Below are 24,910 nucleotides of genomic sequence, written 5' to 3' on the forward strand. Positions count from 1 at the left end.
TGCAGTGAGCAGGGCTGCCTTCTTCCTGGAAGCCCGAGACGACGAATTTCTTGGTCTTTTCCAGCTTCCAGAGGCTGCCCACACTGCCTGGCAGAGGCTCCCATCTTCCTTCTTCACAGTCCACAGCGCAGCATCTTCCGCTCTCTCTCATGGACTCTGACTCTTCTGCCTCCTTCTTATAAGGACCATTGTGATCACCTTGGGCCTCCTTGGATAATCTCCCCATCTCAGGATGTTTAATGTAATCACATCTGCAAATTCCCTTTGGCCGCGTAAGGTAACACCGTCACCAGGTCTGGGGAGTAGAAGATGGGCATCTTCTAACATCATTACAATGGAGGGAGGTCATTAGTGTGTCTACCACAATCATTAATATTTTTATCAAGACTAGCTCATTTAACTGACTTAATCCTCATTAACTCCCATGAAGTAAATACTATTTTATTCCCATTTGGAAACTGAGGCACAGAAAAGGTAAGAAACTTTCTCAAGGTCACACAGACAGTAAGTGGTGACGGAGCAATTTCAACCAAGGAAGCTGGCTTTTGGCGTTCATGCTCTTATGAGCTGAAATATGTAAAGTGGCACATAATAAGTGCTCTATTAATGTTAGCTATTATTATTGTTATTTCTACTAAAATTAGTATAATAATCCTAATCTCATATGACTCTTGTGAGAATTAAATAAATCAAAGTGTGAAAAGCACCAGCCAGTGCCTAGCACACAGCAGGTCCTCAAATGGTATTGAGATCTTTCCAGTCCCACTAACTCACTCTTCTTTTTAAATACAGACTTTGAGTTCATTCCGCCCTCCCCAAGATGGCGCCTTCGCCCACACCCCGCCGCCCCACTCTAGATGGCGTCCGCTGCTCTGAAAGCCACATGTAGACCTTCTCAAGATGGCGCCTACACTAGCCATTTTCGTCTTTCGTCCTCTTCGAAATGGCAGTAGCAGTCAACGCCAACCCTGGGCATTCCTGACCTTCTCAAAATGGTGGCAAACGCGAGCCTCAGCATGTAATGACCTTCTCAAGATGGCGCCAACACGCAAACCCAGCGTCGCTAGCTTAACAGACACTTCCGGTTGCGCCGGCGGCAGGCGTAGGAGGCCTGTAGGGCCCCGGGAAGGGTTCGCTTTGGGCCGGGGCTCTCTGGCGCGACCATGGACCGGAGGAAGAAGCCCTTGGACGTCACGGCCTCCTCGGTGAGTGCGGGTATAGATGATGCTACGGGCTCCGAGTTCCCCCCGCTGCCACCAGATAAGAATCTCGACCTAGCTTGATTCTTCACTTGGGGACCCGAACCTGGCTCTGCTCCTCCGAGAGGGACCCCGGGCCAGCTTCCTTACCCACACGCCCTTGAACTCTGCTTCTCCCCCAGGACGTGGGGCCCAGACCAGGCTTCCCCACTCGGACGCGGTCCTGAACCTGGCGTCTTTTCCGGGTCCGGCATCTCCTTGCCTCCCTTCGACGACCCGCCGGGCCTCCTTGCGGCCTAAGGGTCGGGGAGGAGCCCCGGTCTGTGCTTGCTGTGCACTCATTACCCTTCCTGGTTCCTCTCCAGCCCGGGGTCCAGCAGGGTCTTCCCGGGACGTTGGAGTGTGACATTCCCCAGGACCCGAGAGTGCCCCGCGGCAGCCCAGGAACGAAACAGTTGTTAATGCTCCCATGGGATGCCTGCCTGGGGGCTGCGAGTCTCACGGGTGTAGGGGGTTTGGTTAGGCTGGTTGCTTCTGGGAAGAGGACCTGAGTGCTTGTTTGTGCCAGCGCTTTGCATCCGCTGGCTCGTTGGATCCTCCTATTGATTTAGGAGGTAGGTGCTAGTAATATCCCCGTTTTGCAGGTGATGAAACTGAGGCTCAGAAAGCGGAAGTGGCTTTCCCTGGCTTACACAGAATTCTTAGTGAGAGAACTGGCGCAGTCGGGTTTACTCCAAAGCTGTTGCCTTGTCTGTTCTGTCAGAGCACATCGCCTAACCTTTGATGGAATCTTGAATTTACTGCAGAGTATTAGGATGCAAAAGGGGTACAAATAAATGTTCCAATATTTGAGCCCCTTTCCTCATCGAATACTGAAAATTGGTACTTGTTATTATGTTTGACGATTCAGAGCCAAGGAGCTGTAAATCTTCAAGTTATCCCAACAGATTAAAATTAGCAACAGTCGTAACAGAAAGCCATCTGAGAACTGACGATTTTCTGAGCATCTTTCTTTCAAAATTCAAAAGTAGTTGTAGAGTAGGATAACGTGTGCCTGGAAAACTGTTGTGGTAAAGACAGCTTAAAAGAAGAGGTGAAAGTTTTCAATTTGTTTTTAAAATGTTAGAATATTAGGTCCTGGGATGAACTACCCTTTGCATTATTAAAATCCATGCCGAAGCTATTTTAAATTGATTTCTTCCAAAATAGAAATCATTTAACTCAGTCCTTAAAGTCAGTCCTTTCCTTAAAAGTCAGTCCGTGATGCTGGGCTTTTTAAGTAAATGATTTATAGATGCCCACGTGTCTAAGCAACTGTGCCCCGATCCTTCAAAAGCAAACTGTCATTGTGTCCCTTTTTTGCAGAGCAGACAGCGGTGGCTGAGCTGAGGGCTGGGCATAGGCCTGTTCCCTTTGCCCTGATCTTTCCTGTTCTTGAACCCTGTGATTCAGCTGTTTTAGAATGTATGTTTTAGAAACATACAGAAACTAACTTGAGCTGCTCTTATTCACTCAGTCCGTTTTGTTTCTGGCTGTCGAAATCTGCCTGTTTTTTAAGGTTCAGCTAGAGGTGCTTCTGATCACTGTGGACAGACGGAAATGCTCCCTTATCTGGACTTTTGTGCTATTTCCTCCACTCTTAAGGTCATTTGTTACATCTTACTGGTATTATAAGTTACTTTCCTTCTTAGATTGTAGGCTCCTCTTGAGGCGGGAGTCTATCTGATTCATGTTTGTATCCTGGTCTTCAGTGTAAAGTGCCACGCACAGCCTGGGTATTCAGATAGTTGCTAAACAAAGACATTTCCCTGGAGAAATGATAAATTGTTATGATGATTAAATGAGATTATACCATGTGAAAAAGCCAAGTACGGTGCCAGTCAGAGAGAAGGTGTTACTAATGTAGTTGAATCTGCATCTAGAGATGCAGACTTCATTAACTTTGCTTCATCACTCTCCCCATGCCCGAGGAGAGCCTTTGAGCGTTGAAAGTTAGAGTAGAAGTACATTTCCGACAGAGCTGGCATGAAATATGACTTGGTTTTATTTTGTACTGGATTCTACATTTAAACTTTTAATTTTATATCCATTTTTGTCCATTTATAGGGAATTGAAATCTTGCTTTGAGAATTATAGTAACTTAGAAATCCAGTCATTAGAATGAAATAAATGGTTTTTTTGGTTTATTGGTTTTATTCTAGTTGGTAGACCTTAAGGCTGAACTCTTCCGAAAACAAGAAGAATTCAAACAAGAAAAACTTCTAAAAGATTCTGGAGTTTTGGGAAAACCGAAAGCAACTAATAAGGTAAAAATAAGATCTGATTATCTTCATTGATTCCAAACATGGAGGAAGTATATCATACTTAGGTTTTCTGGAAGTGTCCATGGTGTCTGCTATGTGCAAATGTTAAGGAACAATCTCTGTCTTATATTTGAACATCTGCATGAAATGTTTTAAATTTTAAAATAGAAATCAGTGAGATTATTTAAAAGCACATTGTAATGCTCTAAATCTTTATCACTTCTTTTGAAAAGTACATGCTATTAATAAGTGGTTTGTTTGCATTCCCATGGAAGATTATCTTGTTCTGTACGTGTTATAAATCCAAACAGAGATAAGCAGATGTATAGAAATATAGCAGAAAATAGCACGGTCTTTAAGGGTTGTGAATGGTTTCAAATTTTATAGGTAATGGTATCTACTATTTGTATTATGAGTTCTCTGTAATATATACTTTTTCATTGGAGTCTTAAATTAGGTTGTAATGATTCAGGAGATGAAAGATAGAGAAGGAACCCTATGCAGTTGTATAAAGAAATTCTTTATATAATTTAGGGCTTTTTTATTCAGCTCCAGCTTTGCCATGTACGGTCTGTTTGCAGGACATAGGTTGACTATCAGAAGATCTAGTTATCTCTGTGGATTCATAAGATCTAATGGTCTCTCTCTCTTTTTTTCTTTTGATGTACAAGTAGAGACTTTTTGCAATCATTGGTGGTTCTGTTTTGTCTTTTTAAATTATTCTCCAGAAACCAAGTATCTGGAGCAAGCAGAATGCAGGAGTTTCAAATCGAGCTGAGAAGGATGCTGAGCAGAAGATTGAGGAACAGAAGACTTTAGAGAAAGCAAGGTGAAGCTGAGCTCTCTGAAACGTACTTACCGTTGACGCTGGCCAAGCAAAGAAGGAAAGTTCAACTTTTACTTTTTTTGACTACAATTTTAATTTTTATCATCCTTCTAACCAAATACTCTACATATAAAATATACTCCAAAAATAATATAATTTGCAGTTGTATCTGTAGTCCTGTAAGAAGATAGGACATAGCCTCAGTTTAAAATATGAAACGGAGTCCCACTTTGAGCCCCCGTCAGGTGCTAAGATTATCAACAAGTGTTTAAGAAGTGTCCCCGTGGGAGTGTGGTTCTGGGCTAGGTGGTGTGACATTAGCATTTAGAAACTAAATTTTTTCCCTGACTTTTTAATATGAAAAACTTCAAATCAACAGAATAATTGAAAGAAGAATACAGAGAACATTCTAATACTCTTCATCAAAGTTCACCACTTACCGTTTTCCACATTTGTGTTGTTTCTCTCTCTGTCTCTCTCGGTGTGTGTGTGTGTAGAGAAACTTTGTTAAACATCCTGATGCTTTACTTGTAACTATTTCAGCGTGGATCTTCTAAGAGTAAAGACATTCTCCTACATAACCACAGTACTGCTGTCATACTCAACAAATTGAACACTGATAAAATAGTGTTATCTATTGTGGTCCATATTCAGAGTTCACCAGTTACCCTAGTACAATGATATCTTTTATATTTGTGTTTTTAAAAAAAATTTGGTCCAGAATTTAATCAAAGATTACACATTGCATTTAGTTGTCATTATCTCTTTAGTTTCTCTTAATCTAGAATAATTCCCTTCCCTTTTGTCGTCTGGTGTGCCGTTGGTGTTTCTGAAGGGTCCAGGCCCGTTGTTTCTACAGTGGCCCATGGTCTGAGTACAGTCACGTTAACTGGTTTTGGTAAGATTATCGCGTAGACGATGACGTGTCCTTCCCGTTGAATGTCATCGGGAGCTTCATAATATCAGTTGGCATCCATTACCATACCTGGGTACAACATTTTTCTTTCTTATGAGAACTTTTAAGATTGTTTAGCAACTTTCAGCTATACAGTACAGTATTATTGATCATGGTCAGCGTGTTGTACATTACATCCCCATGACTTACTTATTTTAGAACTGGAAGTTTGGACCTTTTAACTCTCCCCCCCCCACCCCACCCCCGACAACCACCAGTCTGTTTTCTGTATCTGTGAACTTGGGGGTTTTTTGGTTATTTGTTTTCTTTAGATTCCACATATAAGTGAGATCACGCAGTTTGTCTTTCTCTGTCTGACTTATTTCATTAGTGTGACACCCTCAAAGTCTTTCCACGTTGTCGAAAAGGGCAAGATTTCATTTTTTTGTTAATGGCTGAATAGTATTCCATTGTGTGTGTGTGGGTGGGTATACACTGCATTTTTTTTCCTCGGTAGGTTGGTTCCACATCTTGGCTACTGTAAATAATGCTTCAGTGAACATAGGGATGCATGTATCTTTTCCAGTTAGTGTTTTCATTTTCTTTGGATAAATACCCAGAAGTGGAATTGCTGGTTCAGATGGTAGTTGTATTTTTAATTTTTTGAGGAGCCTCCATACTGTTTGCCATAGTGGCTGCACCCGTTTGCATTCCTACCAACAGCACATAAGGGTTCCTTTTCTCCACATCCTCATCAATACTTGTTATGTTTTGTCTTTTTGATAATGGCCATTCTGACAGGTGTGAGGTGATAGCTCGTTGTGGTTTTGCTTTGCATTTCCTTTATGATCAGTGGTGTTGAGCGCTTTTTCATGTACCTGTTGGCCATCTCTTTGTCTTCTTTGGAAAAATGTCTATTCAGATCCTCTACCTAGTTTTTTATCAGGTTGTTTGCGTTTTTTGCTATGAAGTTGTATGAGTTCTTTATGTATTTTGGATATTAACCCATTATCAGATATGGTTTGCAAATATCTTCTCCCAATCGTTAGGTTGGCTTTTCCTTTTGTTGATGGTTTCCTTTGCTGTGCAGAAACTTTTTAGTTTGATGTAGTCCCATTTGTTTATTTTTTCTATTGTTTTCCCTTGCTCGGTCAGACACAGTACTTGAAAATATGCTGCTAACACTGATGTCGAAGAGCGTACCGCCTATGTTTTCTTCTAGAAGTTTTGTGGCTTCAGGTTTGACATTCAAGTCTTTAATCCATTTTGAGTTAATTTTTGTGTATGGTGTAAGATACTGGTCTACTGTCATTCTTTTGCATGTGACTGTCCAGTTTTCCCAACACTGTTTATTGAAGAGACTTTTCTTTCTCCATTGTATGTTCTTGGCTCCCTTGTCAAAAATTAGCTGTCCATAGATGTGTGGGTTTCTTTCTGGGCTCTTGATTCGGTTCCATTGATCTGTGTGTCTATTCTGATAGTTCATTATTAGTGTATAGAAACCTAACATTTTTGTGTATTGATTTTTGTATCCTGCAATTTTACTGAATTTTTTTATTAGTTGTAACAGTTTTTTGGTGGAGTCTTTGGGATTTTCTCTTTACGATATCATGTCATCTGCAAGTATAGACAGTTTAACAACTCCTTTTCCAGTTTGGATCCCTTTTATTTCTTTTTTGTCTAATTGCTCTGGCTAGGACTTCCAATACTCTGTTGAATAGAAGTGGCACGAGTGAGCATCCTTGTCTTTTCCTCATCTTAGGGGAACAGCTCTCAGCTTTTCACCATAGTGTGATGTTAGCTATGGGCATAATCTTTTATTATTTACTCTCTATAACAGAGTTTTCCTTGGTACTTTACTGTGATTTTTCTATCTAGTAACTTTTTTTTTTTTTTTTAAAGATTTTTTTATTTTTTCCTTTTTCTCCCCAAAGCCCCCCGGTACATAGTTGTATATTCTTCGTTGTGGGTCCTTCTAGTTGTGGCATGTGAGACGCTGCCTCAGCGTGGTCTGATGAGCAGTGCCATGTCCGCGCCCAGGATTCGAACCAACGAAACACTGGGCCGCCTGCAGCGGAGTGCGCGAACTTAACCACTTGGCCACGGGGCCAGCCCCTCTATCTAGTAACTTTTTATGGAATATTTTGGCTTTACTGTACCTGTGAGCTGTCAAGTCTGTCCATGATCTGTGGGACTTCTGCATCTCTCCTGAGCTCAACACAGGCAGAGACAGTTCCACGAGGATATAAGGCCTTAGGCAAGTTGCTTATCTGTTAAGACTCTTTCCTTATGTGTGAAATGAGGTGGTTAATTACCTAGCTCCTGAAGCCCTTTAGGGAGTAAAGGCGATACATAGTGTCTGGCACATAGTGGGTTCCGGGTTAGTGTCTCTCACTCTTGCTCTCTGAATTCCATCTTCCTTGCTCGACTGAAGAAAATTGTTCTTTAAAGTCACCGGTGACTTCCTCATCTACTGAATCCAGTGGTTATTTCCCTGACATCCTCCCTGACCTCTGTTATTCATTTGTAGCCTCTTCCTGCTGTCTGAAACTGTCTTCTGTTCCACTTCGTCCAGCCTTCTTATGCTTTCCATGCACGCTTATCCCTGCCTCGCTCTGTTTTGGTCACTCTCGCCTTTGCTCCGACCCTCTGCCATGCTGGTCTCTCCTTGTGCACGTCCAGCTCATCCCTCTTCTTTCCTCTGCCTGACTTGCCTTCTCCCTCTGGATCATGGTTGATTTCTCCTTGCTCTGCAAGCTTTAGCTCAGATGTCACCTTCAGAAAGGTTTCCCTCCACTAGCCCAACTGACTCAGTGTCCCTCCTGGTTACTCTGTCCTGATAACTGGGGTTTTGTGTGTTTTATTTGTTAAATTTTTTGAAGTTTTCTGTTCACTAAGACAATAGTATTCCGTGATGACATAGCTTGTTACATTAAGCCTCCTCTGAATAGGGCAGCTTACCCTCTTAGAAGGTGATATGACTAAGCTGGTGCACAGAGCCCTCCCCTAATGCGTGGCAGGGCCTCTGTTGGCGAAACCTGCTCTCATTTCCTTCCCTTTATGGCACTTCTCATGTCTGAAATCCTCTTTTTCATGACTTATTTATTATCTTTCTCCCCCTGTGGAATGTAAACCCCATGAGAGCTGGGACTTTTGTCTTGTTTGCCACGGAGTCCTCACCACCCGTGCTTGGCATAGAGGAGGCAGGCAATGAGTACTTGTGAATGAATGTGTGAAATAAAGAGGACTCTGTCTGACTTAGATGATAAAGATGCAGATGACCTAACTGATGGCATGCTTTACATGTGTGATCTGGTTCATCTTCCTGACGACCCTCAGAGGCACTGCTGTTCTTTTCAGCTATTACGATTTGGGAATTGAGGTTCAAGAGAGGTTAAGTAACTTGTTCCAGAGCAAACAGCCTTGTGACCAGGGGACTTTATTGCCTTGGGACACCATTAGAAACGAAATTTTCCCAATCCTTCACCAGCAAAAGCTCAGATGACCTCGTTGGGGCTCTTTACCAGCATTAAATATTTCTAGAATAAAGAATTGTCGGGGGCTGGCCTGGTGGTGCAGCAGTTAAGTTCACACGTTCCACTTTGGGGGCCCAGGGTTCCCCGGGTTGGATCCCAGGTGTGGACCTTTGCACCACTGGTCAAGCCATGCTGTGGCAGGCATCCCACCTATAAAGAACAGGAAGATGGGCACGGATGTTAGCTCAGGGCCAGTCTTCCTCAGCAAAAGGAAGAGGATTGGCAGCAGATGTTAGCTCAGGACTAATCTTCCTAAAAAAAAAAACCCCAGAATTGTCAGCTGTCTTACCTGGTCTATGCCCACTAAAAAATAAATATCACCAGAATTAATGTGAGCAGAGAGGCTGCTGTATTGAAATACAAGGGTTGACGTGTTTTTTAGTAGCTGTGTGTGTGAATAAATTATTCATGCTCTGTTTAAAACAGACATCATGTTTTTAACAGACTTATAAGAAGTTGCTCTCTAGCTCCCTTAGAGAATAAAAGATGGATGACCAGGGACCTTTGTCTAGAAACAGTAATGCAAAGAGTTTGCGTTAAATTTGGTGATCCATTTGGAAGGTTATAAGTAGAAAATGGTTTTGTTTGGACATCTCTCTCTTTTTTTGGTATTTAATTGAAGTTGCACTTGGCATTTAAATTACGTTGGCATCTTCATTCATTCATCAAATACTGATTGAGCACCTACTGTGCGCCAGGTCCTGTTCTGGGCGCTGGGATGTAGTCATGAATAAGAAGCGCGAGCGTGCTCTCATGGAGCTCACATTCAGTCGGCAGAGTGGCTGTGGCTGGCTCTGAGGGGCCCTTCAGGGCCGGGTGCTCTGCTCTGGTTATGGCCACCTCGTCAGGCTGGACGTCTTGGGCAGATTGCTGCAGTCTGGCTGAGGGTGGGGCAGCCTTACCGGGAGTGGCAGCTGTAAGACCATTTCTAATACTTGTCTTTTTTTCTCCTAGGGAAAAATTGGAAGAAAAAGCCAAATTATATGAAAAAATGACTAAAGGAGACTTTATTGGTAAATAGCAATTATTTATATTTCTTTGTTTTCTGTAATTCATACAACTGTATGGTATTTTATTATTTGTTAAAATAACTGTAAGGATAGGGAGAAATTTTAAAAATCAAATTGTTGCTTTCTGGGCCAGCACAGAGATACGGTCAGCAGTGATTTTTTGATTGCACGGTGGGTGCTGGGCTGCGCGTTAGGTGCTGTGAGGGGACGAGCACGTCCAGTATAAGCGGTTTCTCTGCCTCTGCCCTCAGAGGGTGTCATCAGTGCAGGAAACTGCATAGAACAAAGTTAGGAAGCCAGGTCTCACTAGGCCACGATTACGAACAATTGTAGCTATATTTAAGAAGGAAAGGACGGGGGGAATTAGGGTTATATCGAGATGCTAGAGTTATGTTTGCTTTTTCCCTGTTGTTCTCTGTTTTCTATTTTTTCTATGATGTGCTTATAATTGCCTTAAAATAATAATAAAAAGGAGATCCTCCTTTCCTCATACCTTCTAGAAAAAGAAAACTCACCTTCAGTTAGATGACAGTAGAAGAGATCTCACAAGGCAGTGCATGTTTCCTTGCCAAACGGCGGGGAAAGCGAAGATGTGGAAGGCCCGTAAAGGCTTTGGAGAGCTGGAGAAAGGGTTTCTGCGGAGGGAGAATGTGCGAGCAGACCGGCAGAGGGAGGAGAGGGCAGGGCATCGCTGGCAGGGCAGACGAGCGTGGCTGGCAGGAGGGGCTGGGAGAAGGGGCAGCGGGGCAGCAGGAGAGGGTGGGGCTGGACCAGGTGGTGGGCTGCCCTGCCAGCTGAGCCCCCTCTTCCGCACCGGGGGCAGGTTCCTGCCTGGCAGGGCGCCCCACGCAGGAGGGTCAGGCACTCGCATAGCTAGGGCCACCTGGCAAGGTTTTGCCTGCCTTCTGAAGAAGCAGCAGTGTGGCCAGCTACCAGGAGGCCTCCCTGTCAGGAGTCGTGTAGCTCAGCTCTAGAAGAATACATTTCTTCCTCATTTGAGTTATTTTGTGGCTTTGTGAAAAAATTAAAATCTTTTTCTTTTGATTCAAACTTTACTTATATAGTTAATAGAGAAATCAGGTCCAAAGGAGTGTGCCTGTGGACGTGGAAATGTGGTTCTGTCCAAACTGGCAGGCCCCGCTCCTGAGAGGCGTATTGGAGCTGCATGTTCGGGCGAGTTGTGTTTGGAACCTCAGTTACCCTCCACTGTGCCGTGGGGTGCACCAGCAGTGGCAGTGGAGGCCCTGACATCTCTTCCCTAGAGCTTAGTCTCTGTCCTCAGAGGAGGACGGCAGTGACTGGACCCGAATCCAGCGTAGTGAAACTTCGTGTAAACCTTGTTTGCGAGTACCTCACCTCTCCTGGGTTAAATTAAAGCCACAGCTCGCTGTTTAACCTGCAGTGGATGTTTTAGCTCAGGTGGATCATAAGCCCTGAGGACAGATAGCATCTTATGCATCTCTGTGTGCCTGCAGATCCCGGCACTGTGCTTTGCCTGAGAGTGGTGTATATTGGATTGAAAGGATTTCAGATGACTTCTTTTACCTGCATTATGACCCTTAAAACACCATACCACCACAATATAATTAGGGTTAAGTGATGTACCGCACACGACTAGAGAGGTGTTTATAGTGACAAAGGTCGATTGTCCTGGTCTGATGACATGAAAACTGCAGTTCTGCCTCTGTGTTATGTAATTGGCCGTGTGAGTGTCTTGAAATCAAATGGTTTTGTTATCTTAAAGTTGCATTCTGGGACGGTGTTGCTCACTCAGCGTATTGATGAGGCAGTAGAAAACTTTAGGCTTTTTAAAAGATTTTTTCATAATGTGTGTTTCCAGTGGCCTGTTTACAGCTTCTCTGTCAGGTCCCGTGGTGGCTCTGTGTCTTTGTAAGTGTTCTGGGGGTGGGGGCATCCACTAGTGAACCATCAGGGGCCATGTAGCTGCCCAGCGATGAATGGGACTGCTTCGTTTCTCTTCCGTGTGTGGTTTTCCTCCTTGATGTCAAGAATCTGAAAATTGACTTTTGTGTCCTAGATGAAGAAGTGGAGGATATGTACCTTGTGGATTTCACGCAGAAGATCATAGACAGACACAAAGAAGTGGAGGCGTTTGGTGCCAACAGAGATTCTAGAAAGGCGGGAGAAAGAGACGATGATGAAGAAAATCTTTCTGAAAAAGATATACCTCCTCCCCAGGATCCCAGCGAAGAATGGTTGGTGATGTCATGTGATTTCGTCATGTTAACATCGTCAGACTTGCGTTTCCTTTTTGAGAGTGATTTTGTTTGGTTGTTATCAAACTGTTCTCTTTAGTCATCCTCAGTTTTCTTTCTTTTGAGACTTCATTTAAGTAAGATTGGATTTACAGATGTAGAAACAGTTCCAATGAGGAAATAATTGCAAATAAAGACTGAGCTCCTGCCGTGTGCCCAGCACTGCGCCAGGCACGGGAGGTGTCGGGCCACTTGTTTCATTCCTGTGAAGCGTGGTTTAGGCAGAGCACGTTCCTTTGTTACCCATGCTGCCGTCTGTCTTACACCTCACGGAGAGTTGTCCTCTAGGTGGTGGTGAGCTCTGTTTCCTGCGAGAAGAGGCCAGCAGAACTGGTCCCGTGAGCCTTACCTTGGCTGTGACAATTTTCTGACAGTGCCGGGCCTTGGAGCTGATGGCACTGCCTTCGCCTTTCACTGGCGATACGACCTTGGTCGAGTTCCTAACCTCTCTGGGGCTCAGTTTCCTGACCTGTGTGAGACGGGTGCTGACGCCTAGTTCCCATGGTTGTTTGCCTTACACTCCCTTCAGGAAGTCAGAGTTTTCTGGGCTAGACAAGAAACTGCTGTCTGTAGAGTGGAAGCAGACATTTTGTCAACCTTCATTATTAAAATTATTCTGAATTTTACCTCCCTGTAGGTGAGAGATGGGAAACCACACTTGCCTTTGCCTGACGAGACCAATGTGTCAATAAGTAAAGAGATTAGAGTGGAAATTCCGTTATAATGATTTTCCCTATCTGAGACATTGCTTAGAAACTTGATCAGAAGAGCTTAAAGTTGTGTAGAGGTGCACTGATGCCATGAAAGTGTGCTGGGAACGACTGCCTGCTCACCCTCCTGCCTGTGCCGAGCCCCGCCCTCCCTTCCAGGCTCCAGGGTCCTCCTCGCAGGTGCTCGTCAGGCCTGCTTGGGGTTGTTGGCAGCACGTGTTGACCTTTGGTCAGCCAGCGGCCCTGTGGGCAGGAGTCCTTTGTGACCTGAGAGAGCAGTCCGGCTTCTGAGGGCCACTGAGGAGTGCAGAGAACCGGCATCTTCGTACTACCGAGGATGTCCACATTGGTCCAGAAATAACACTCTCAATGGGATAGCGCAGATGTCTTCTTACCTACCTTCTGAGAACCTTTTCTTTGGGGCAGGTTATCTGGCTGTGTGTTTGCTGGAAGCAACCAGAGGAGAAGTGCGTACATGTGGTCTTTTCCGTGGACGCTTTTCTTCGTCCTTTCTGGTCTAAGTGACTTCTCCCTCATCTGAACTCTGGTGGCCCTTAAATACACTTCCGCTCCTTTGGTTCTTACCTTTTATTTATTATTGACACAGAACTGGCCTCATGACCAGGAAAAGATTCGAGGCAGACTTTTGGTACTTTTTATATCCTGCCTGCTGTTGTTAGGAAGCCTGGCATGTGCCTTAACTCTCCCCAGAGCCCTTTGAAGATGGGTGGCCCCGGGCCTCCGTGTTGCTGCCGTCCCTCGAGGACGCGTTCGCGGCAGCTCTCTCGGCGGTTGCTGATGACGTAGAGCAGCTGCTGCCTGCTGCCTTGCCAGCTCTGATGTGATGGGCTCTGTATGTTTTGGAGCCTTCTCCAGAAACAGAATAGCCTGTGATTGCTTTTCATAGCAGAAATCTCGTCTCCTTTGAAAGGTTTGCGTGTCTTTTTTTTTTTCTTATTAATGCCTGTGTGATTACAAGCAGTTTGTCAGTGATTCGAAGAGTTTGGAGGGCAATCGAAGGTGTCACATGCCACCATATGGTGAAGGAAGATGCACTGCAAGCAGTTCTCACACTTTTTTTGTTTTTAAATTAAGCTCAGAATTGTAACTACTTGTAAAAACCTTTCGGTAGTTAAGTTCCAGGTGGTGGAAAATCTTTCTGCAAAAATACTGTAAATAATTACTCAGACCATCTGGCTAGATGGTTTTCTTTTTCCATTCCTTTAGGAAAAAAAAGGAAAAGAAGAAAAGGAAGAAAGACACTGCTTTCTGCAGTTGGAGGTCTCATTTCTGGGGGTAATCAGCTTTAGGACTAAAGTCATAGATTCCCAAACATTCTATTTTTAAATCGTGGTCTAACAATTGAGTCAGCGTGTGTGAGAGGAAAGAAATTGCTGACAAAAGCAAAGCCACATACATGGGAATCTGGCCTTGAGCTGGTCCACCAGCACTTCTGGCCTCTTTCTGTGTGTTTAGCAACCTGCTAATGGCTGTGGGAAGTTCCCCGCCCGTAATTTAAAAGTAAAAAATGTGTTGCATCATAATGCAAATAAAATGTTTTCCCTGAGGATCCGCCCGTGTTTCCTGTTGTGGGAAGTCCAAGGATGTCATTTTGCTTTGCCGTCTGCCTGGTTCCCCTGTCTCGAGCTGCTGTCTCATTTGGGCAAAGAGGGGAAAGAAGAGCGAAGGGTAATGGATAACAGACTGGCCCGCTGTGGAGGGGCTTTTGTGGTACAAAGTGCATGTTGCTTGACTTCTTCCTGATTAAAAAGAGTCCCCAAAATACCATGACTTATATTGAGAAATTTCTAATTCATTGGGAAGAATCTACCAATTGGAAGAAATAAGGTCAGTTTTGGGAAGACTCTGAGGAAATGAGCAAATTGAGAATCTGGTAGAGAGCAAAGTTATTACGATGCCGATAAAATATTTAGAATTGTGTAAACCAGATTAAAGTAAGTTCTGAGATGTTGCAGCAAGATTCTGTCTGGAGCGTTTATCTCTGCAATCAGACGTACAAAATCAATCATTTTTTGTAGTTTCTAAAACTGAGATGTCATAAAGGGCACAATGAGCTTATTGTGTGTCAACTGTTAACTTTAAAAATGCCTGTTCTTATCAGTGGTGCTGGTCTCTCTGTTGAGGGTTTTTCGTGGTAGTGAGGCCTGCATTCGTCGTCACGTGCACCAGCTCCCTTACTTAGGGAGCACGTGTCGCGGACAAAGCCTTCTTCATGTCTTTTCACTTTTATTTCAGGGTGGATTATGTGGACTCTTTAGGGCGATCCCGTCGCTGTATGAGGAAGGATTTCCCAGATCTGCTGGAGATGGATAAAAGTCTTCAGGGGAGGCTGTAAGTGTGTGCTGGCAAAGCTCTGCCCAGGCCTGGCGTGCAGCCCTAGGGATTGCTTTGTGGGCGAGGCTGTTTGTAGTGAAGTATCTTCGGGGCTCCAGTAAGGAGACCTTTTTTTAATATGGAAGATGTACTGAAACACTTTTTCCTGGTTAACATACACATACACACATAGTCTACATGTGGTGAACAACCCGAATGGTGGCTCGTTCCTGTTGTATAGCTACTAAAAGCGCTGAGTAAGAGCTGTATCTGTTTACTTGAGAAGAGGTCTTGTTACAGAGTAACAAACGGAGTGAGCCCAAACCAAACCCCCAGACCAGCCTCTGTGGAGAAGGGGGTTGAAGAATGTACACTTGGTTATCCCACAGCAGGTCGGGCGGGCAGGGAGGTAGCTTAGTCGCTTCCTCTTTGTACATCTTTGCATTTTGAAGTCAGGGCCTTAGAGCTATATTTTTTTCTGTGGGGCCTAAGACACACCTAAGAGGTAACTCGCTAAAACCTCCCAGGGACTAAAATTCCCCTCACCAAGGGCAGCGCTGTGTGGAAAGCACTGGGGGAGGGTCCACCTCGTCCGGGTCCTCCAGGTTCAGGTCAGCCCGGGCTTGGCACAGCGGGGAGGTGCAGGAGCCCTGAGCCTCTGACAGGACACGAGGCACTGCCTGGGGTGCAGCGTTATGCAGCTCCCACAGCCCCTGCGGGGGACCATCCAGGGAGGCCCGGGCTTCCTCCTACTCCCTGGCCCGCCTCCTCCGTTCAGCCCAGGACCAGGTGGGAGGGAAAGTGAGTTGTCTTCATTGCCGAGGCAAGTCTGTTATGCTAATGTAACAGGTTGGCTGCTTGATTAAAGAAAGGGCAGTGCCCCAACCAGAAGGACCCACAACTGAAATCTACAACTGTGTACTGGGGGGCTGTGGGGAGAAGAAAGAAAAAAGATTGGCAACCAATGTTAGCTCAGGTGCCAATCTTTAAAAAAAAAAAAAGGGTGAAAATAGTTTTTGCAATTTCCCAGTGGTACTGCGGGTCAGAAACCTCTGTAAGGAAACTGTCTTTACCAACTAGTTACTTCTCCATGGTCCAGCTACCTGGGCTGAAGCGTTGCCGTGTCACAGCGCTGACCTAAAGGTAGTTTCTGTTCTGTTCTCCTACTAGTTTTGTTAGTCCTGCTAATGAAAAAACCTTGCTGTCTGAAGATATGAGGAAAGAGCTTCAGCGCCAGCAATGGGAAGAAGAAGAGAGGGAGGCTCTCAAAAGGCCCATGGGGCCCATCCATTACGAAGACATTCGTGAAAATGGTATATTCATCTTGCAGCTTCCTAAATCACTTTTCTGAGCTGACGGGGAGCGTAAAGGGAGGTATGGATGAAGCTGCTCTTAACGTGGGAATGAAAGATCCTGCTTTGGAACTGGAAAATGTCCCCTTTGTTCACTTTATAGCCTGAAAAATACTCATATTGCAAATATCTTCCTAACAGAGGGTCTGTTAACCCAAGAGGTTCCTCAGGAGAAGTGGAGACAGCCTATGTCTGAAAAATTAATGCATCTTTGTTGTGTCGATCACTTGGCAAACAGGATGAAAACAACTTCTAACTTTTTTTTTTGGCTTACCTGTTTTTTTTTAACTTATGCCAAATATTGCTGTATTTCTTTTTTGCTTTCGTAGGAAATTTGACCTGAGTCTAATTGACTGGTCAGGGAATTCTAATCTTTTGGATAATTTTGACTTATTTCAGAGGCCCGGCAACTTGGTGTTGGATATTTCGCCTTTGCCCGAGATAAAGAGTTGAGAAACAAGCAAATGAAAACGTTAGAGATGCTACGCGAACAGGTACAGATTCAGTTCAGAGTGGATGTTAAGAAGGGTTTGAGCAGTTGGTTTCTTATTGGATCAGGCTGCAAAAAAGAAATCTGGTAAACTAACTAGAAATTTAAATTGATATTCAGAATGCTTTTTTCTTTTGAAAAAATATTTTATTTATTAGTATACAGAGCAGTGATAAACAAAAGTGCATCAAAATAAAAACTTTCAATTTTGTTGAAATTAAAGATCAATTTCTGATATTTAATAAATACTGTTATAGCCATAAACCAGATATTTTATTATATTTTTTTATTGAGATATAGTTGATACAGAGCACAGATTGGTGGACGCCAGCAGTGGGGGTGGGGATGGGCAGAATGGGTGAATGGAGTCGAAAGGTACCAACTTCCAGTTATAAAATAAGTTAAGTCCTGGGCATGTAATGTACCGCATGGTGACTATAGTTAATAATACTGTATTGCATATCTGAAGGTTTCTGAGAGAGCAGATCTTAAAAGTTCTCACCACAAGAAAAAAATTTTATAACTATGTATGGTAACAAACATTAGCTAGACTTATCAAGGTGATCATTTCGCAGTATCTGCAAATATTGAATCATTATGTTGTACACGTGAAACTAACAATGTTATATGTCGGACTTAGTTCACTTAGCATAATGCTCTCAAGGTCTATCCACGTTGTTGCAAACAGCAAGATTTCATTCTTTTTTATAGCTGAATAATACTCCGTTTTATGTATACACACACCACATTTTCTTCAGTCATCCGTTGATGGACATGTAGGTTGTTTCCATGTCTTGGCTGCTGTAAATAATGCTGCAATGAACCTGGGGTGCAGATAGCTTTTTGAGTTAGTGTTCTTGTTTCCTTCAGGTAAGTACCCAGAAGTGGAACTGCTGGATCATTTTTTTTCATAATGTTTCCCATAGTGGCTGCACCGTTTTACCTTCCCACCAACAGTGCACGTGGTTCCTTTTTCCTCCATGTCCTCTCCAATGCTTGTTATTTCTTGTTTTCTAGGTAATAGCTGTTCTAACAGGCGTGAGATGGTACCTCATTGTGGTTTTGATTTGCATTTGCCTGATGATCAGTGATGTTGGGCACCTTTTTATGTACCTTTGGCCATCTGTGTGTCTTCTTTGGAAAAATGTTTATTCAGATCCTCTGCCCACCTTTTAGTTGGATTGTTGTTTTTTTTGCTATTGAGGTGTATAACTGTCTTTATATATTTTGGATATTAACCATTTATCAGATACATGATTTACAAATATTTTCTCCCATTCGGTAGGTTGTCTTTTCATTTTGTTGATGTTTTCCTTTGCTGTGCAGAAGCTTTTTAGTGTGATGTAGTCCCACTTGTTTATTTTTGCTTTTGTTACCTTTGCTTTTGGTGTCAAATCCAAAAAATCATCACCAAGACCAATGTCAAGGAGCTTAGGGCCTGTGTTTTCTTCTAGGTGTTTTACAGTTTCAGGTCTCACATTCAAGTCTTTAATCCATTTCGAGTTAATTTTTGTGTGTGGTGGAAGATAGTGGTCCAGTTTCTTTCTTTTGCATGTGGCTGTCCAGTTTTCCCAGAACCATTTGGTGAAGAGACTGTCCTTTCCCCATTGTGTGTTCTTAGCTCCTTTTTCATAAGTTAATTGACCATACATGCATGGATTTATTTCTGGGCTCTCTATTCTGTTCCACTGATCTGTGTGTCTGTTTTTACGCCAATGCCCTACTGCTTTGATTATGATAGCTTTGTTACTTGGTTTGAAATTGGAGAGCATGATGCCTTCAGCTTTGTTCTTTTCAGGATTGCATTGTCTATTTGGAGTCTTTTGTGGTTCCATAAAAATTTTAGGATTGCTCTATTTCCGTAAAAAATGCCATTGGAATTTTGATAGGGATTGCACTGAACCTGTAGATGCCTTTGGATAGTATGGACGTTTTAACAATATTAATATTTTCTGTCCGTGAATATAGAATATGTTTCCATTTATTTGTCTTCTTCTGTTTCTTTTATCAGTGTCTTACAGTTTTCAGCGTACAGGTCTTTCCTTGGTTGAATTTATTCCTAAGTATTTTATTCTTTTTGATGCCATTGTAAATGGGATTGTTTTCTTAATTTCTCTTTTTGATAGTTTGTTATTAGTGTATGGAAATGCCACAGGTTTTTCGGTATTGAGTTTTGTATCCTACAACTTTACTGAATTTATTTTAACAGTTTTTTGGTGGAGTCTTTAGGGTTTTTATAGTGATATCATGTTATCTGTAAATAGTGACAGTTTTATCAGAAGGCTATTTTTATAGGTTTCATAAAGGTGATTGCCATGCTGTCTTGCTGTTTCAGACTTTTAAGATTACAGTTGCTTGGAAGTAACCTAACTTTGGTGTTTTAAGTTTGGTTTCAAATATGGTACTTTGGAGTGGCCTGGGTAAGAAAATACAAAATTATTTAAGTAAGTAAAGCATAGAACAGAATTGGTTGGTTTTCTTGAATGTTAAGCATTCCAGGATGCTCCGTGAACCCTTAATAAACTTTAAAAAACATCAGAGAGCTTGTGTAAAAGTATTTTAATGGTCTTCATTTTGAAGATATCAAGGATAGCTTCTTAGAGGTGACACGAAAATCAACTAATTAGTCTGTTTTTAAAATAAAATTATTTATTTTATCCTTTCGACTTAATTTTCTAAGTTTCTGTTCTGTGCAGACAACAGATCAGAGAACAAAACGAGAAAACATAAAGGAAAAGCGAAAGGCTATGTTAGAAGCAAGACTTGCGAAACTTCGACAGAAAAAGATGAAAAAGTCAAAAGAAGATGGAGCAGAGGAAGAAAGTGGAGGTATATCATGGCTCGTGTTTCTAAACTTCAAAAGGAAAAATTCTAAGTTCCACTGACGTCTCACTAATAGGACTGGCAGTATGGAAATTAGTCATTCTGTTTTACTCTCTAAGCAAGCAGGGTACCTTTGAGGTACTGCCAAGGAACAGTTTTTATAACCAAAGTGGTGCAGAATGACACTCCAAAAAATCTTTTTTTTAATATATATATATATATTTATTTATTTATTATTATTATTTTTTGAGGAAGATTAGCCCTGAGGTAACTGCTGCCAATCCTCCTCTTTTTGCTGAGGAAGACTGGCCCTGAGCTAACATCCATGCCCATCTTCCTCTACTTCTACCACAGCATGGCTTGCCAAGCGGTGCCGTGTCCACACCCGGGATCTGAACAGGTGAACCCTGGGCCGCCAAAGCGTAACATGCACACTTAACCGCTGCGCCACTGGGCCAGCCCCTCCAAAAAAATCTTTTTATACAGACAAGGACGCGAACAAACAGTCCCTTGTGCTGCTTCATAGAGCGGCACGGTTTAGTAACTGGGGCTTAGAGAAAAGTGTTTTAGGGTAAAGTTTAGTTGTGCACATACATGGTTTAGACCTGATTTCTTTTGCTATGGCTATAGTTTTTGTTGGCTATTATAAAATTATTTTAAAGAAGAAATACGTTCACAAAGTCAGATAATAGAGTAAAGATTTTACAGGTAGGCATAGAGACAGCTTATCAAAGGACTGTTAAAAATCATAGTCCTGTGACTCCCTGTATGAATTGTCCTAGTCTGGGCTCAGCTGCCATGACAAAGAGACCCTGACGGAGACTAGCTCGAACAGGACAGAAGTCTGTTTCTCTGTTTTAACGCTTCGGAGGTGGTGGGTGTCCAGGCAGGTAGCAGCTCTGCCCCAGATTGTCACCCAGTCCCTGGCTGCCTCCTGTCCCCCTGTTTCTGCCGGCCCCAGAGTGTTGTTCCCAGCTGCGTGGTCCCCGCCTGCTCCCCAGCACGTGTTCGTGATCCAGCCGCGGGGAAGCGGGCAGAGGGGAGGAGAACCAGCTTCCCTTTTAGCAGTGTGCCTCTGAGGTCACATACAGCCTGTGCGTTTACATCCCGCTGGCCAGAAGGCGGTCCATGGGCCACGCTCGCTGCAGGGGAGGCTGGGGAATGGCTTGTCTAGCAGGGTGGGCACGTACCCAACTGACACTGGGGGCATTCTAGTCCCAAAAGGAAGAAGGGGAGTGTGGGTGTTAGGGGCACAGAGACGCCTCTCCGCTCTCCTGAAGCCGTGTGCTGAGTGTGGGCCATTTTCTAATTCTGACTTCAGCGTCAGTTTAGCCTTGAAAGGAGCCCAGAAACACTTAGGGACTGGGAAACCGTCTGTGTGGTCTCCATATAGATGCTGTCTCCCTGTAGCACGCTCTGCACAGTGTTTCTCTCTTTGGCTCTACTCCTGAACGTCTGTCATCTCCACAAGATGTGAAGCGCCACTACAGTGTTTTTAAAAAGTCCATTTTCTTTTCAAATATGGCCAAAGTTGACTAGCCTGCAGCCTGTCACCAGACTCCAGCTCTTCCTCACCCTAAGTCCCCTTGCTTTGTCTGGGACTCTTAGTTGACTAATTGGGGATTTCTGGTCCTGCAGTTGTTGGTCTGGGGAAGCAGAGTGATATTGTGGAAAACAGAGACTTTGAAATCCAACCGACCTGGGTTTGGATCCTGGCTCTTGTCTCTATCTACCTGCATAGCATTTCTGAGGTTAATTTTCCTCGTCTGTAAAATGGGGTTACTAATACTGACTTTCCAAGGGTTGTTAGAAGATGAGATGAGCTACTGTCTCCAGGCACTTAGCCCCCTGCCTGGGACATGGTGAGTGCTCAGTAAATACTAGTTAGTACCTTTCGCAGGATCAGCATGTTCTAGTTCATATTCGGTTGTTTTTTGAATAGCTTTAGCTTTGTTATAGTGATGTCTCATTCTCCCACAAAAACTAGGTGGAGGTGTGATTGGGCCTTTGCCACCGGAACCAGAGGCCGTGCCGACTCCGCGTGCTGCTGCCCAGAGTAGCAAAGTAGAAGTGATCGTTGAGGAGAGGAAGGACACCAGGCCTGGAGTGCCACACGTCCGGGAGTGGGACAGAGGAAAAGGTAGGTGGCTGGGCTCCAAGGTGCAAACCCTTTCCAGTGATGGGCCCTGCACAGGAGATTTTTCTGGTTCTCCTGACAAGAATGTGGTTCTGCTGAGTCTTAGTGGTCCTTTGAGGCTTAAGGAGCTCTCCAGACCCTTGAACTTGTTTCTTCCTGATACCCAGACACTGCCTGTAAACAGGAGCACTAGAAAGTGTGATTACAAAAGACCAGATCTAGTCTACAGCACGTCATGTCAAGAGGGCAATTTCTGTTTTAGAAGCGATTGGGGGAAGTTTTTAAAATTCTTGTTGCCCTCATGGTTTTACAGCTTTGGAAGGCCATTTCTCAGGAACTGCTTTTTAAAATCTTAGGAAGGTTTGGTATTTTAATGTCCTCTGTTTTTAGCACTCTCTTTTATATTCAGTTGAAAATAGTCTGCATTCTAGAGTATTAACCTGGATTCACATATGGTTCCATTGAGTTATGCAAAATTTTCTGTAAATAAACCATGGTGCCCACAGCAGCCTCTCCTTGGAGGAAGACTGTGGTTTATGCCTCTTGAAAGTGCATCAGCTCATGCTCTTCCAGCTGATGAGATGCAAGGTCAAAGTAAAAGACATGCAAACAGGAGAGTGCCTTTGGTTATGCTGCTGGTAGAAATAGAGATGAAATACCAAATCAGATATGCACAGGTGCCTTTTGTGTCTTCTAAAACTCAGTAAAGGACGAAACTTGTGTTTTAATGTTAAATACCTACAGCATCATGTCAACCAAATGATGTGGGTGTTTGATTTTTCTGTATTCCTCTCTCAGATGTGCTATTTCCAGAGCCTACCAGCCTGCCTTCTCCATAGAGCCTTCCTCAGATCTTTCCTCATCGGGAAGTAGTCACTCCCTTTCCTTAGCCTGGGTCCTCCTGCTTTTGTAGGCATTGCATATACCTTGTATTATAGTTTTGTTATTGCTATCGTTGTTCTCCAGAGAATTGGAGGTGGCTTTTAAGAAATATATGCGATGATTATTAAAAAGTAAGAGTAAAAATTCAACTGATTCAATAATCAGTTCTAATAATACTCTTTCTTCTTTTTTCTAGAATTTTCCTTTGGGTACTGGTCGAAGAGGCAGTCAGATCTCCGGGCTGAGAGAGATCCCGAGTTTGCCCCACCATCCGATTACTTTGTGGGTCAAAAGAGAACTGCTTCTTTCAGTAGCCAGACGTGGAGCAGACCTGCGCCTGCACAGACTGACCTGGGCCAGCACTCGGGCCCCGGCCACGACCCTGGCTGTTCGCGCACATCATCCTCTCCTGCCCCCAGCAGCCCACCACGAGCCCCCACGGTCACTTTCGAAACTCTTGATGATATGATATCATATTATAAACAAGTGACATGAACTTAACAAACATTCGGACTTGGGTTCCTACTGTTGACGGTGCCTTCCTCTCTCTGAGCGGGGAAAGTAACATTAGGGACTGAATTGTACCTTTCTCCTCCTGTCCTTTCCCTGGAAAACAGAAACTTCAGGCTGGATTTGTCAGCAAGGAAGAAAATGAATGTTACTGTGGGAACTCTGTGGCCACTTGGCTGTTCATTTCTTTTAATTGGTCTGGAGACATGTTCATCTGGATGTGTGTGTAAGCTGTGATAGAGTAGAAATATTCTGTATTTTTTGGCACCGAGGAGCTTGTAACCCTTTCTGTTTTGTCCCCATTCCCATGGCTCATTCAGATTTATGGGCTCCATTCCTTTTCTTTTGCAAATACTAGCATGGAGATGGCCTTGTTTCAAGGATTCAGCTTCCAGATGAGTTGATAGAGCTTCTCTCAGGAGGAATTTTTGACTGTCAAACAGTGGCAAACTGGGGGACACTGTGTGGGAGGCAAAGTGATCTGGTCTCCAAGAGGACCCTGAAGCTGCTGGGCTGTTCAGCAATAACATTTGAAAGATAAAAGAGACGAGGGAGGAGAACTTTGTCCTCCAGAGCCGGAGAAGTGGGAGTCAGTCACTTGTATTGTCATCCATCCTAAGTGGCAGTTCCCAGCACCGGCTGTAGTGGGCGTTCAGTAAGTGTGTACTGAATGACCGGGCCACGTGTGGAGGCTGTGGGGCCTGTCAGGCAGCCAGATACGTTTTGGCTGTAGGAGTTAGTCAGTCAGCTTCCCCTGCCTCCTGCTGCTCCTGCCCTCGGCCCTCATCACTCTCGGAGCCGAGTCGCCTCAGGAGCCTGACGGGAGTAGACTTGGGCTAGAGTGAGGGGCAGGTAGGTCCCTTCCTCTTTACTAACCGTGGGTGGCTGAGCAGGGCTCCAGAGGGACTTCCTGTGCCTGAGTTCCGTCCCCGTCCTCTGCCTGCTACACCTCAGTGTCCTCTTGACAGCTGCAGACAAGCAGTAGGAGTTGGCCAACCAGGCCCACAGGGCTCCTGTGGCCGCCTCCCACGCCGTGAGTCCTGTAAGAACATGCTAGAGCAGACCCTCAAGCGCCGAGGGAGCCTGCCGTCCCGTGGGCTCAGTGATGAGCAGTCTTGGTGGTGGTGGTGGGAGTGCCCCATTCTCATTACAGATTGCAAACTGGAGTGCAGAGGGGCTCAGCGACTCATCCAAGGTTATGTGGCATCTAAGTGGCAGGTCTGGAACTTAAATGCAGTTTGTTTAGGCTCATATTTGTTCCAGACTCGTGCTTTCTCCAGTGCTCTCTTTTCTCGGTCTTGCTACCCCAGTATCAAGCAGTATTAGACAAAAATTGCAAATTGTTGCAAACTTAACCTCTAACCTCCATGTCATAGGCAAAATTGCAGTCCTATTAATGGTCGTTCTGTCAGCCTAATTAGGCAAATACCTCTTTTAAATATTCATTTTAAAAGACTGCTACCTTTTTGCGGAAATTGATCAGCTGATCCTAAAGTTTATATGGAATTGCAAGGACCCAGAATATCAAAAACAATATTGAAGAAGAACAAAGTTGAAGGACTTATACTTCCTGATTTCAAGACTTACTGCAAAGCTACAGGAATCAAAACAGGGTGGTACTGAGAAA

The 24,910-nt window shown here is 43.9% G+C and overlaps 1 protein-coding gene across 1 annotated transcript; it reads left to right on the top strand.

Annotated features, from left to right (window-relative positions):
- The first annotated feature begins 1,026 nt into the window (after positions 1-1,026).
- On the top strand, positions 1,027-23,443 carry CCDC174 (coiled-coil domain containing 174). The gene is made up of 11 exons (XM_008520832.2): positions 1,027-1,205; positions 3,401-3,505; positions 4,231-4,331; positions 9,714-9,772; positions 11,808-11,985; positions 15,012-15,107; positions 16,260-16,402; positions 16,841-16,935; positions 19,628-19,760; positions 21,742-21,894; positions 22,970-23,443. Exons 1-11 carry the CDS (start codon positions 1,164-1,166, stop codon positions 23,266-23,268), a joined length of 1,404 nt encoding a protein of 467 aa, XP_008519054.1. The 5' UTR covers positions 1,027-1,163; the 3' UTR covers positions 23,269-23,443.
- Positions 23,444-24,910: the final 1,467 nt, after the last annotated feature.

Source organism: Equus przewalskii, chromosome 15 (genome assembly GCF_037783145.1).
Source record: "Equus przewalskii isolate Varuska chromosome 15, EquPr2, whole genome shotgun sequence".
NCBI classification, from domain to species: Eukaryota; Metazoa; Chordata; class Mammalia; order Perissodactyla; family Equidae; genus Equus; species Equus przewalskii.